Here is a 12,927-nt window from a genome sequence, read left to right as displayed (position 1 = left end):
ATTCTGGTATTTCAAGATTCGCTGGAGTTGACAGAACATGGACCATTGCGTGTATTTCTTTCCTTCCTTTTCTTTTTTTCTTTTTTCTTTTTGAGACAGAGTCTAGCTCTGTCACCCAGGCTGGAGTACAACGGCACGATTTTGGCTCACTGCAACATTTGCCTCCTGGGTTCAAGCTATTCTCTTGCCTCAAGCTCCTGCTTAGCAGGGATTACAGGCAGTGCCACCATGCCCTGCTAATTTTTGTATTTTTAGTAGAGATGGGGTTTCACCCGGTTGCCCAGGCTGGTCTCAAATTCCTGACCTCAGGTGATCCACCCACCTTGGCCTCCCAAAGTGCTGGGATTACCGGCGTGAGCCACTGCACCCAGCCCATTGTATGTATTTCTGACAGACAACCCAAGAAATTACAGGCTGAAACCAGACAAAAACACATTAAAGCACCAAGAGAAAGATGGAGTGGGTTGAAGGAAAACAGATTTTTAAAGTTAAGGCTCTGTGAAATGGGTAGAGTTAACTAGAGGTTAAAAACAAAATGTTAACTAAAGGTTACCTCTGAGTAACAGGATTATGGGTGATTTTAATTATCTTCTTTGTGTATGTTCAACAGTGAATGTAATATGTATTACTTTTGGAATAAAGGAAAAACTGAAAGGTGTGTTGTTTTATAAGGGCCCTTAGGTCTCTAAAATTATAGTCATTAAAATCTAAAGCTGATAAAAACTTTAGTGCAAAGATTGTGACATGGGAGACTACACATACCAGATCCATAATGTACATGAGGACAGCAGGCAGAGGGGCCCTGCGTATTGAAAGCCCACATGGGAGAGGCCCTTGGGAAGGGGAGTGGAAAGATGAGGCAAGGGGTCAGGGGATGCGGAGGCTGATAGGCAGTCATCTCTCAGCTTCAGTCATTCCTGCCATGGGGAAATGTGGACAGAGAAGCCAAACAAATCTCCTAAGCAGTAAATGTCAGTCTTCTGTGTCAGATATTTAAGAAAATTAACAAAGGTCAGAGAAGACACACCTATAGCAAGTAGATTGTCCCTGTGCTGCCTTTTTGCAACCTCTGCTTTGGCGGTGCTCCAGCCCACCTCCTGCTCTGTGCAGACATCTCTTCTTTGCTCTTACTAGACCAAGGTGAAAGAAAACTCTCACCTTCTCCCATCCGGCCCCGCAGCATCTGGAACACACTGATCCTCATAATCCTTGTTCTTGAGAAATATTAATGACTTAATCTCTCAAGCTTGCTCCCGCTTCTGTGTAGGTTTGCAGACAAGACCCAGAGAAGTCCAGATTGGACTTGTTGTAGACCGCCAAACTGCCCTTGGAAGACCTCCGTCCCAGTCCTTCTACAGAGTAGCCCGTGGGATTCCCAGTCATGGGCGAGGTGACAGCAGAGGAGGTGGAGAAATTCCTGGACTCGAATATCGGCTTTGCCAAACAGTACTACAACCTCCACTACCGAGCCAAGGTCATCTCCGACCTCCTTGGGGCCAAGGAGGCCGCCGTGGACTTCAGCAACTACCACTCCCCGAGCAGCGTGGAGGAGAGTGAAATCATCTTTGATCTCCTGCGGGACTTTCAGGAGAATTTACAGACAGAAAAATGCATCTTCAACGTCTTGAAGAAGCTATGCTTCCTCCTGCAGGCAGACCGCATGAGCCTGTTCATGTACAGGACCCGCAACGGCATCGCGGAGCTGGCCACCCGGCTTTTCAATGTCCACAAGGATGCTGTCCTTGAAGACTGCCTGGTGATGCCCGACCAGGAGATCGTCTTCCCTTTGGACATGGGCGTCGTGGGCCATGTCGCACACTCTAAGAAGATTGCTAACATCCCCAACACAGAAGAGGTACTCTCTTCCCCATGAGACAGAGGGCATGGGGCATTATTTCCGTGGAGTTCTGGGGTACAAGTGGGGTGAGGGGCTATTGGCCACCGAGACAAGGCTGGTGATTCTCTTTATTTATTTACATATTTACTCATAATTCTTTATTTTGAAAAAAAATTTCAAACTTAACAGAAAAATTTGAAATACTACAAAGAACTGTATGTCTTTCATCCAAATTTATCATTCATTAACATCTTACCACATTTGCTTTCTCTCTCCATTTTCTCTGACCCATTTGGGGGAAAGTTGCAGACATCATGCCCTTTTGTCTGTAAGTACTGGCGATGCTCCCATCATTGCACTGTGGATACGTAAGAAATATCTCTGTTCTGGAAATACACAGTATGTCCACAGTACTTCCACACAGTACTTCCACAGTACTTCCACACAGTACCTCCACAGTACTTCCACACAGTACCTCCACAGTACTTCCACAATACCTCCACAGTACTTCTGCTCAGTACTTCCACAGTACTTCCACACAGTACTTCCACAGTACCCCCGCAGTACTTCCACACAGTACCTCCACAGCACTTCCACAGTACTTCCATAGTACCTCCATAGTACTTTCACAGTACTTCTACAGTACTTTTAGAACAAGGACATTTCTTACCTATCCACAGTACAATGATGGAGTCATAGAAATGTAATGTGGATATGACACCATTATCTGCTGGGAGTAGTAGCATGTGCCTGTAGTCCCATCTACTCGGAGGGCTGAGGCAGGAGAATCACTTGAGCCCAGGAGTTTGAGACCAGTTTGTGCAACATAGAGAGACTCCTGTCTCTACAAAAAATGAAAAAATTAGCTGGGCGTGGTGGTGCACACCTGTGGTCAGCCTCAACATGGTGACTTCCCAGGAGTGAGGGACCACCAGGCTGCCTAAGGTGGGGTGAACCAGCCCAGGTCAGAAAGGGAGCAGGTCAAACTCCCATGCTGGTTAGTAATGGGATTGCACCTGTGAATAGACACTGCACTCCAGCCTGGGCAATATAGCAAGAACCTGTCTTAAAGAAGAAAAAAACATGAAAAAAGGCTGGGTGTGGTGGTTCACACCTGTAATCCCAGCGCTTTGGGAGACTGAGGTGGGAAGATCACTTGAGCCCAGAAGTTTGAGACCAGCCTGGGCAACATAGGGAGGTCCCTGTCTTTACAAAAAATAAAAAACCCAGCTGGGTGTGGTGGTGCACACCTGTGGTCCCATCTACTCTGGAGGCTGAGATGGGAGCATCACTTGATCCCAGGAGGTTAAGGCTGCAGTGAGCCATGATTGCGCCACTGCACTCCAGCCTGGGTGACAGAGTGTGACCCTGTCAAGAAAAGGAAAGGAAAGGAAAAGAAAGGCAGGGCAAGACAAGGCAAGGCAAAAGGCAAGGCAAGGAAAGACAAAGAAAGACAAAGAAAGGAAAGCTACCATCCAATCGGCTGGATGAAAAGGAAAAAAGAAAACAATTGCTAAAAAGTAAAGAAAAAAGATGCAACACCATGATCTAATAAACAGTTCATATTCAATTTCTGTCAGTTGTCTCAGACACCCATGTAGCACTGTCTTTTGAGTCTCCTTGAATCTCAGACAGTTCCTCAGTCTGTCTTTGTTTCCACGGCGCTGACATTTTTGAAGGATACAGGTACAAACCAAATCTTTTGCAGAACTGTTCTTTCATTTGGGCTTGTCTGATACTTCTTTGGGATTAGATGCAGGTCACGCATTTCTGGCAGGAGCACCACAGAGGTGATGTGTTTTTCTTTGTGCTTTACATGCGGAGGCATAATGGCTGTCTGTCCCATTACTGGAAATGTAAACACTGATTACTTGGTTAAACACTTGGCTCTTTCTTCCAGGATCCACTGTTCCCTGAGGTTCTACTGGCAGTTCTGGCAAAGACTTCTGTGATCACCTTGGGCAAATCACTCCCCCTCTCTGGACGCTGGCTTTTAAAGGCAGTAATGCAGTTATCCACATAGCTCTCTGCCCAGGCCAACTCCTACTCATCCTTCAGAAAAAGTCATTTCCTCAGGGAGGCCCTTTCTAATCCCCCTGTTATAGCCCCCTCCCTAAGCCATTTCTCATAATAAGCCCTGGAGGTCAGGGACCAGGTCTGCCTTGTCCAGCAGGCATTTACTCCAGGACCCAGCACAGTGTCTGGCACAAAGCATGTGCTCGGTAAGCACTTGGTGTAAAAGATTCACAATCAAGTCATTATGCAATAATTTCTTTAACACTGTCTCACCCAAAAGAATGTTTGTCCCATTATGGCCGGGCCCATGCAAGTCTCGTTCAGCCCTGCACTGGCCAAACCAGGAACTGTGTTCCAGCATGTCCAAAATCCAGCCCTTGGACATGGTGTGATTTTGTGCTCATTTTACCTCTGGCGTTACTTCAGATTAAGTGTCTTAAGGTTAAAAATAGGAGAGGAAGGGGGCTTCAGGGACTGTCTTATCCAGCTGCCTTATTTAATAGACAAAGAAACTAAACTCAGGAGAGCATGGCAGAGGCTTGCCGACGCTCCACATGGCATGAATGCAAGAATTCAAACAGGTCAGCCTGGCACGGTGGCTCACACCTATAATCCCAGTGCTTTGGGAGGCCGAGGCAGGCAGATCACTTGAGGTCAGGAGTTTGAGACCAGCCTGGCCAACATGGTGAAACCCCATCTCTACTAAAAATACAAAAATTAGCTGAGCCTGGTGATGCATGCCTATAATCCCAGCTACTTGGGAGGCTGAGGCAGGAGAATCACTTGAACCTGGGAGGTGGAGGTTGCAGTGAGCCGAGACTGCGCCATTGCATTCGAGGGCAACAAGAGTGAAACTCCGTCTCAAAAAAAAAAAAAAAAAAAAAAAGAATTCGAAGAGGTATCTTTTGGTCTTGGGCTCCTTGGTGAGGCCAGACTTGTGCCTCTGTGGAAAGAACACCCGGTGGGCTCCCGAATGGGTGCATGGCTCCCATCGTCTCCTCTTGGGCATCCAGGGGCCAGGCAATGGTTCTCCACTCAGGACATTTTCTGGAGGACTCATCCAACTGGACTGGAGTCTATTCTCCCTTCAACTCTTCTGACTGTAATTGTAGCCAACAGGGATTGCCTCACTCATTTCCCCTCATAACGATCTATGTCATCACTGTCATTATCCCTGTTTCACAGATGATGAAACAGAAACCCAGAAAGTTTTGGTAACTTGCTCAGGATTATACAGATAGAAAGTGGCCGACTCTGGCTAGTCCAAGTACACAGGTGTTTATAACTAATTGATCACAGCCAGTTATAGATTTCTGTGTTCCCCCTCCACTCCTACTGCTTCACACCACTAGCTTAAAAAAAGAAAAAAGGAAAGAAAAAAAAAGTGGCAGACTGGGAATGATTTGAACCCAGGCACTCTGACCTTGAGCTCACACTCTTGGTTCAGCCAGGGAGTCGTCGTAGAGCCTTAATTCCTCTTAATTGCTCTGCTATTCTGTACTGCCTCCTCCTCTATAAAATGAGGGCATTGCACTGGGTATTTCAGCAAGGTCATTGGATCATGTAGCAGAGAGTTAAGATCTTATGCTTTGAGGTCAGATCTGGATGTGAACCAGGACTCTGTCACTTTCTAAGAATGTGGCCTTGGCAAATCGTTTAGCTTGACTGGGTTTATTTCCTATTTTATAAAATGGGGAAATATTAGCTTCCCCACAGCATTGTTGTAAAAATTAAACGAATGGATTATTTCTCATTAGCAGTGTTCTTGGCACACCGTAATGGCTCCTATCGGCAGCTCCTGTTCCTTGTTACTATTACGACTATTTTGCTGCTGCTGTTGTTGTTGTTAAGGATCTATTCTAAGTGATGGATATGTTGTACCAGGTTTGGGTGGAATTTGGAGAAGAATCCAGTCTTGCCCTTCTGGAGCTTTCAGTTTAGATTCTGTTTGTGGGAAAACAGAGAACGTAGATGCTGAGAGCTTCTCTATACCCTGGTGTTAAAGGATTGAGGATTCAGGATGTTTTTCTGATTCTAGAAGATCCTGACTTAACAGTTTGTGGAGCCTCTGTGCTAAGGGACGGCCTGTTGCTTTCTGTTCATCCCTCAGAGTTTACTCAGGAAACCACACCTCACCTTCCCTGGAAACTTTTGGGGCCTGAGTCAGTCTCCCTGGCCAGTGACTTGAGCCTGTGGGTGAAGTCTGTCCAGGCCAGTCATCCCTGCATACACGGTATTTGCATGTGTTTACTTCGGGAAATCTTACTCAATTCACGGCCTTGGGCAGAATGCAGCCTTGGGCCCCAGTGGCAGAATGCAGCCTTGGGCACCAAACAGTGATTGGGGCTGGGTGAAGAAGGAAAAGGAAGGTGGTGTAGACAGTGGTCTAGATTCTTTCTGAACCACCAAAAAGTGATACTCTCAGCCGTCAGCACCCTCCAAAAACCTGGGAAATGGTTGCAATCGCTGCATTGTTGAAACGCGAAATCACAAAGGTAGTTCTTTTGGGCTGTAATGAACTTCCCCACCCCCTGCAAATTCCTACTTACCTTGGGAATTGCCTCAGAAAGACTTGCCAGAGGACTGCCAGAAAAAATATAAGATGCCCAGTAAAGTTTGAATTTTAGATAAACAAAGAATAATATTTTAGTTAAAGAAGGTCCTGTGCAATATTTTGGACACAGTTACACTAAAAAATTATTTGTAGTTTATCTGAAATTCAAATTTCATTGGGAAGGCCCACTTGCCATTCAATATTTACTTGTATATCAATCCTTTCCCCTTTCTCCTAGCAGGAAAACCCATGAGGCCTGCCTGTCCCTGTCTATCTTATTCACCACTGGCCCCTGGCACCTAGTCCAGTGTCTCGGACAGAATGCGTACTTACAATAGTTTATTGAGTGAGTGAATGACTAAATGTCAGCCCTTGGCCAGCACTTCCTGTGGCTGATAAATTCCATTTCTGAAGGCTGTACCTGAGATGACCGTCATTTGTAGACCTTCTCACATTTGTTGTCTGCCCCTGCTTTCCTTCATTTCCCATGAGACCTGGGACCCCAGCATGCTAGAACAGGAAAAAGAAAAAAAACCTCAAAGAGGATCTTATTCAATACTCTGACTTCACCAAAGGGGAAATTGAGGCTCAGAGGGTTTTCAACTACTGACAATGTGCTGAGTGGCCCTTGAAGCCACTCATAGGACAATTTTATCCTTATCTGGGCTTCCAGGGTGGTCTGCTTCACACGCTTTGAGTCGTGGGCTCATGTTTTACATGACATTCCACTATACCATGAGAACCCAGTGAGAACAACCTCATCTTACAGGTCTTTGCACATACAATGCCTGGCATAGTCAGTGCTCAATGAATATGAATGAATCAATCTGTCAATCAGTGAGTCAATGAATAAGTAAATGAATAAATAAGTGGAGCAGCTGTGCCACATACCAGCAAGGGAGTTGTCTATAAAATGGGAAAGGTGGCAGTTCTATTTGGCAGGGCTGATGTGAGAGTTAATGAGATAATATATGTAAGATGTCTGGCTCTGAGCCTCATCATTATTACTTAATAAATAGTAGATCTCCTCATGAGACGCAGCAGAGCTTGGCACTGTGAATGTTTGCAAAGGGGAAATGAGGAATCTGAGAATGAGAAGTAGTGTTGCATTGCACTTAAAATCCAAACTCAGCCAGGTGCAGGCTCACACCTGTAACCCCAGCACTTTGGGAGACCAAGGTGGGAGGATCACTTGAGCCCAGGTGTTCAGGACTACCCTGGGCAACACAGCAAAATCCTAGCATTACAAAAATTACAAAAATTAGTCGGGCATGGTGGCATGCCCCTGTAGTTTCAGCTTCTCTGGAGGCTGAAGTGGGAGGATGACTTGAGCCCAGGAGGTTGAGGCTGCAGTGAGCCATGATGGCGCCACTGCACTCCAGCCTGGATGGCAGAGCAAGACTCTGTCTCAAATAAGTGAATACATAAAAATGAAATCTAAACTCTTTCCCATGGCCGCCGAGGCCCTGCTGGATCTGGTCCCTGCCTGCCTGTCTAACTTCCTTGCCCTCTGCTTTCCTTCTCCCTCTCTAAGCTTTAGTTACACTGATTTTCTTTCTGTTACTCACCAGGGCCGGCCTCATTCCCATCTCCTGGCCTTTGCATGCTCCGTGCTTAGAATGCACTTCATATAACTGGGTCCCTTGATCCTTCAGCTCTTAGCTCAGCATTACATCTTCAGAGAAGTCTCCCTGCCCACCAGCCTGCTATTCCTTTCATCACTCTCTACAGCACCATCCAGTCCATTTCCTTCAAAGCAGTTGTCTCAAGCTGCAGGAAGAATGCCTAGTTGTTTACTTGCTTTTTTTTTGTCTCCCCATTTGAATGTAAGCTTAACCAGAGCAAGAAACTCATTCTTCTTGTTCATTGCTGTAGTTTCAGGGTCTGGAAGAGTGCCTAGCATATAGAAGGCACTCTGATCATGCTAACTGAATAGATGAATCACTTTGGGCTTTCGCTAGCTCAGCCTCTGATTCTGGGCTTTAAAATAAATACAGGTCGGTGCAAACTTTTAACAGTTTGAGCTAAATGGCTTCTAAGTCTCCTCTGCATTTGATAATCTGAGGTTCTGTGACACGGTTGTTTAGAACACCTTATATGCTAAATATATAAGGATGACAATGATCATGTAAAAGCCAGTCAATTGGCAGTTGAAGTACTCATGAGGGGAGTTCCAGGACTGAGGACCCAGTGGGAATGAGCTTTCTGGTGGATTTAGTAGCATCTGCCTTGGATGCAGGTGAGGCCCCAAGTATTTGCTTTTCCTGATAGAAGTGAACGTTGGGAAAGTAAAATGACTTCATGAAATGAATCTGAGCATACCCCACCTAGACATGTGCTCAGGAACTCATCACTTCTTGACTAATGCCTTTTTAGAGATTTTGCTTAATCCTCAAATGTTAATTCAAGTGCAGCACTATAAGCTTCTCTTAATTCCTTTACCCTTCACCTGGTTTGAAACAGCTTCACTAATAATAATGCTGTTGACTATTTATTTAATCCCATTCCAACTAGAGGAAATCTACAGATGCAGAGCATTATGCTCTGAATTCCTTCCTTCCTTCCTTCCTTCCTTCCTTCCTTCCTTCCTTCCTTCGTTTTTTAGAGACAGGGTCTTGCTCTGTCACCCAGGGTAAAGTGCAATGGTACAATCATAGCTCACTGCAGCCTCCAACTCCTGGGCTCAAGCAATCCTCCTGCCACAGCTTCCTGAGTAGCTGGAACTACAGGCGCATGTCACCACATCTGACTAATTTTTTTGAGTTTTAGTAGATACAAGACATTGCTATGTTGCCCGGCTGGTCTTGGACTACTGAACTCAAGCAATACTCTCACCTTGGCCTTCCAAAGTGTGAGATTATGGTGTAAACCACCACACCCGGCCCAGACTTAGTTTTAGAGAACTTCTGTGAATTGGCTCTATGAAATACATTTCCACTCAGAACAGCATGAGCTGTGCAGGTTTGGGCTGGCCTGTGTCCCAAGCAATGCTGACAGTCCAAAGACCTCACAGTGCTACCAATAAACAGAAAGGCGGATTCTTGTAAATTTAAGAGAACAATTCAAGCTCTGTCTTTTCATCCTGACCACATGGTCCACCACAGCGTATACTGGCTTCTCTGGGCTGCATTAGGGGAGGGTTATGGTGGTGTGTGCTCCTCTATACACCCAGAGCTTCAAGCCAATCCCTTGTGACCTATATTACTATTATTGATTTTTCTGTGAGCTGGCCTGAACCTTAGTCACCCATATCCCCAGTGCTTGACATAAGGCCTGACACATAGTGGGGCTTCTACCAAGACTTGTAGAATGGGGATATCCACTGAACTGGCTGTGTGGTGCTAGAACTGGATTGTTTAAAAAGCTGAAAACAACAAATTCTTTTGTTCAATGACCTGGGCCCAAGTCTAACCCTATCCAGGCTTCTCTAAGAGGCAGCAGGGCTGAGGGCAGGTTCTGGAGTTACACATACACACACGCACACATTCTACACACATGACATTAACCTTCTTGAGTTACAGATACCCCTTCTGTAAGATGGGCTACTAACGGTACTTATCTCATAGCTTATTGCGAAGATAAAAGTAAGATGATGCAGGTAAAATGCCATGCACACTGCCTGCTAGCAACTGTCATTGTACTTCCTGAAGTCTTTCCCCAGCTTCCTCTTAGCTCTCCCCTGGGTTTTTATTCTGGGTTTAATTGTAATCACCTCAAGAAAGCCTTCTTTAACCCTCCTTCTCCAGGCAAAGTCGGTCCCCCACACCTGTCCCTGGCACTAACGCTACTTTGCACACATCTCCTCCGTAGCCCTCAGTGGATTGCATCTCAGACTTTCTTCTTCTACTGGATTTTGGAAGCTTCCATGACAGATATCATCTCTGATTGCCCTGCCCCTGTTGAAGAGGAATAGATGGAAGCACCTTCATTCCCTTGTCAACAGGGGCTTTGGGCTGTTCCATTGTTCTTGCTCTTCATTTGCCTGTCTGTGCTTATCTCTGCCTTCCTTTAGGATGAGCATTTCTGTGATTTTGTGGACATCCTCACAGAGTACAAGACCAAGAACATCTTGGCTTCCCCTATAATGAATGGGAAGGATGTGGTGGCCATAATCATGGCTGTGAATAAAGTGGATGGATCCCACTTCACCAAGAGAGATGAAGAGGTAAGAATGCTTTAGAGACTAAGGATAGCCATACTAGCACATTCTCCTAGCCTATGACGTCCCCTGAAATTTGCTGTTTGGCCTGGCCTCAGTTTTCCCATCTGTAAGACAGGGAATTCACCTGATATTCTCTGAGGGAGGCAGGATAAAATAATAGTTAATACATTGGGCTTTGGAGTCAGGAATAGAGGGGTATTTGTTCTGGCTCTGCCAATATCTAGCTGTTTGCATTGTGCAAGTTATTTAACTTCTTGGAACTTTGGTTTTCTTATTTGTAAAATGTGGATAATTTTTCAGTATTAACCTCATAGGGAACTTATCAATAAATAGTAGCTATTTTTCATGAATACTCTCCCATCAACATCAACATTCTACATTCGGTGAGTTTTACACTCGTGCAACATCTTATGAGTCTGCATTCTAGGATCCATCTGCCCAAATTGTCTCTGATGAAGCTTTGAAAATATTCAGATATTTGCTGATGGTAAAAGTAGCCAGAGGATGGATTTCTTCTTCTCATCTGCCTGCCCACGTGCTGTTTGATTTTTAGATTCTTCTCAAGTACCTCAATTTTGCAAATCTAATCATGAAAGTATACCACCTGAGTTACCTGCACAACTGTGAAACTCGACGTGGCCAGGTAAGGGGCTTGGGCCAAAGGAATGGACTTGACACATCCTTTCCCTGAAGCATTGATGTGGTCAGGACTGGCAGGCAGATGGGAATGAAGGTGCCTGGGAAGCATTATACAATCTCTGGCCAGCATCACGAGTGTTACAAGGTAATGGCTGTCTGTAAAGCTGTATACCAGAGTGGTTATATGCACAAGCTTCAAGTCAGATGGCTTTGATCTGAATCCCTGCTCAACCACTGACTAGCTCTAAGACCCTAAACGAGTCACTTAATCTTTCTTTTTTTTTTTTTTTTTTTTTTTTTTGAGACGGAGTCTCCCTCTGTCGCCCAGGTTGGAGTGCAGTGGCTGGATTTCAGCTCACTGCAAGCTCCGCCTCCCGGGTTTACGCCATTCTCCTGCCTCAGCCTCCTGAGTAGCTGGGACTACAGGCGCCCACCACCGAGCCCGGCTAGTTTTTTTTTTTCGTATTTTTAGTAGAGATGGGGTTTCACCGTGTTAGCCAGGATGGTCTCGATCTCCTGACCTCGTGATCCGCCTGTCTCGGCCTCCCAAAGTGCTGGGATTACAGGCTTGAGCCACCGCGCCCAGCCCACTTAATCTTTCTATGCTTCAGTCTCCTCATTTGAAAAATAGGGATGATTATGGTGCCACCCTTCAAAGGTTGCCATCAATAGTAAATGAGATAATGCATATAGGACAATAGTGCTCAATTGAAGTTCCTTATTATTTTTATTAAAAACCTATGAGATAAATGAAAGGGAAACAGTTGGACCCAATGTAAAGCAGCCAGTTACTTCACCTCTCTGAGCCTCAGTTTCTTTATCTACAAATGGAAGATAATTGGACTGGGCATGGTGGCTCATGCCCGTAGTTCCAGCACTTTGGGAGGCCAAGGCAGGAAGATTGCTTGAGCCCAGAAGTTCGAGACCAGCTGGAGCAACATAGTGAGACCCCCATCTCTATTTTTAAAATAAAAAATTTAAAAAAATGCATGATAATGGGCTGGGTAAGGTGGCTCATGCCTATAATCCCAGAACTTTGGGAGGCTGAGGTAGGAGGATTGCTTGAGGCCAGAAGTGAAAACTCATTTCTACAAAAAATTTAAAGATTATCTGCGTGCACCTGTAGTCCCAGCTACTAGGGAGACTGAGATGGGAGAGTTGGAGGTTACAGTGAGCCTGAGCCTGAGAGCTGGAGGTTACAGTGAGCTATGATTGTACTACTATACTCCAGCCTGGATGACAGAGTAAGACTGTCCCTAAAAAATAAATAAATAAATAAATAAACTTTAAAAAAATCTAAAAGTAAAAATGGAAGATAACCTGTCTATTTCTCCAAATTATTATGAAGATTAAGTGAAATAAACTCTACAGAACTTCACAGAATTTTTGTTATTCTCCAGCTAAGTGAGCTACTACTTTGCACCTCAAAATCTATGAATATATTTCCGTATTTTTTCAGATACTGCTGTGGTCTGGGAGTAAAGTCTTTGAAGAACTTACGGACATCGAACGACAGTTCCACAAAGCCCTGTACACAGTCCGTGCTTTCCTCAACTGTGACAGATACTCTGTGGGTCTCTTAGACATGACCAAGCAGAAGGTGAGAAAACTGCAGCAACAGACATTTCCAAGAAAAGATTAAACAGGCACTGACTGACGGCGAGAGTCTTGGCACACATTCAATTGCACAGGGAAGAGGCTGGGTGAATTGGGATGGTT

At 45.1% G+C, this 12,927-nt stretch overlaps 1 protein-coding gene across 1 annotated transcript in view; it reads left to right on the top strand.

The window, feature by feature from the left end:
- Positions 1-870: 870 nt before the first annotated feature.
- PDE6A (phosphodiesterase 6A) overlaps positions 871-12,927 on the top strand; it is an 85,326-nt gene continuing 73,269 nt past the window's right edge. Inside the window, exons 1-4 of the mRNA XM_003900350.4 lie at positions 871-1,855; positions 10,420-10,572; positions 11,123-11,212; positions 12,668-12,808. Of these exons, the coding sequence (XP_003900399.3) occupies positions 1,382-1,855; positions 10,420-10,572; positions 11,123-11,212; positions 12,668-12,808 (858 nt within the window). The 5' untranslated portion in view covers positions 871-1,381. The remainder of the gene's footprint in view (positions 1,856-10,419; positions 10,573-11,122; positions 11,213-12,667; positions 12,809-12,927) is intronic.

Source organism: Papio anubis, chromosome 5, assembly GCF_008728515.1.
Source record: "Papio anubis isolate 15944 chromosome 5, Panubis1.0, whole genome shotgun sequence".
Lineage (NCBI taxonomy): Eukaryota > Metazoa > Chordata > Mammalia > Primates > Cercopithecidae > Papio > Papio anubis.
The sequence above is the reverse complement of the archived record's forward strand: the minus strand, read 5'-3'. Positions and strand labels throughout refer to the sequence as shown.